This window comes from Eimeria mitis, genomic scaffold (genome assembly GCF_000499745.2).
Source record: "Eimeria mitis Houghton genomic scaffold, Emh_scaff2253, whole genome shotgun sequence".
NCBI classification, from domain to species: Eukaryota; Apicomplexa; class Conoidasida; order Eucoccidiorida; family Eimeriidae; genus Eimeria; species Eimeria mitis.
Window position 1 is genome coordinate 2,582 of NW_013570582.1, and position 789 is coordinate 3,370.

Below are 789 nucleotides of genomic sequence, written 5' to 3' on the forward strand. Positions count from 1 at the left end.
AAATTATTTATTATTTTTTATTTTTTATTTTTTATTTTTTGCTTTGTTTATTGCTAGTTTTGTTTGTATATTTATTGTATTTTTATTTATTTTATTTTTATTTTATTTTTTTATTTTTTTATTTTTTTTTCTGTTTAGTTTTATTTATCTATTTTATTTCATCGTATTAATTAATTATTTTTTAATTTATGCATCTATTTTATTTATTTATTTATTTTTATTTATTTATTTATTTATTTTTATTTTATTTATTTTATTTTTTTTTTATTTTTTTTTGTGTATAGCCGAGGCAAGGTGGGGGGCAGAGACTCTCCCAATAGCAACGCAGACAAAGAAAAGCCACCGCAGCAAGGTGCGTTGCTGCTGCTGCTGCTGCTGCTGTTGCTGCTGCTGCTGCTGTTGCTGCTGCTGCTGCTGCTGTAATTGCTGCTGCTGCTGCTGCAATTGCTGCTGCTGCTGCTGCTGTAATTGCTGCTGCTGCTGCAGCAATTGCTGCGGCTGCTGCTGCAATTGCTGCTTCTGCTTCTGCTGCTGCTGCTTCTGCTGCTGCTGCTTCTGCTGCTGCTGCTGCTTCTGCTGCTGCTGCTGCTGCTGCAATTGCTGCTGCTGCTGCTGCTGCTGCAATTGCTGCTGCTGCTGCTGCTGCTGCTGCGCGCAGTGACGGAGGATGACCTCGAAAGCAACGAAGACGATGATGACGTTGTAGAAGATCTCCCAGCAGTAAGCAGCAGCAGCAGCAGCAGCAGCAGCAGCAGCAGCAGCAGCAGCAGCAGCAGCAGCAGCAGCAGC

At 40.7% G+C, this 789-nt stretch overlaps 1 protein-coding gene across 1 annotated transcript in view; it reads left to right on the forward strand.

Moving 5' to 3' along the window:
• Positions 1–789, forward strand: part of EMH_0051050 (uncharacterized protein) — a gene marked incomplete at both ends in the record, with an annotated part of 2,004 nt that overhangs the window by 948 nt on the left and 267 nt on the right. The window contains 2 exons of the mRNA XM_013496713.1: positions 285–352; positions 659–788. Of these exons, the coding sequence (XP_013352167.1) occupies positions 285–352; positions 659–788 (198 nt within the window). The remainder of the gene's footprint in view (positions 1–284; positions 353–658; position 789) is intronic.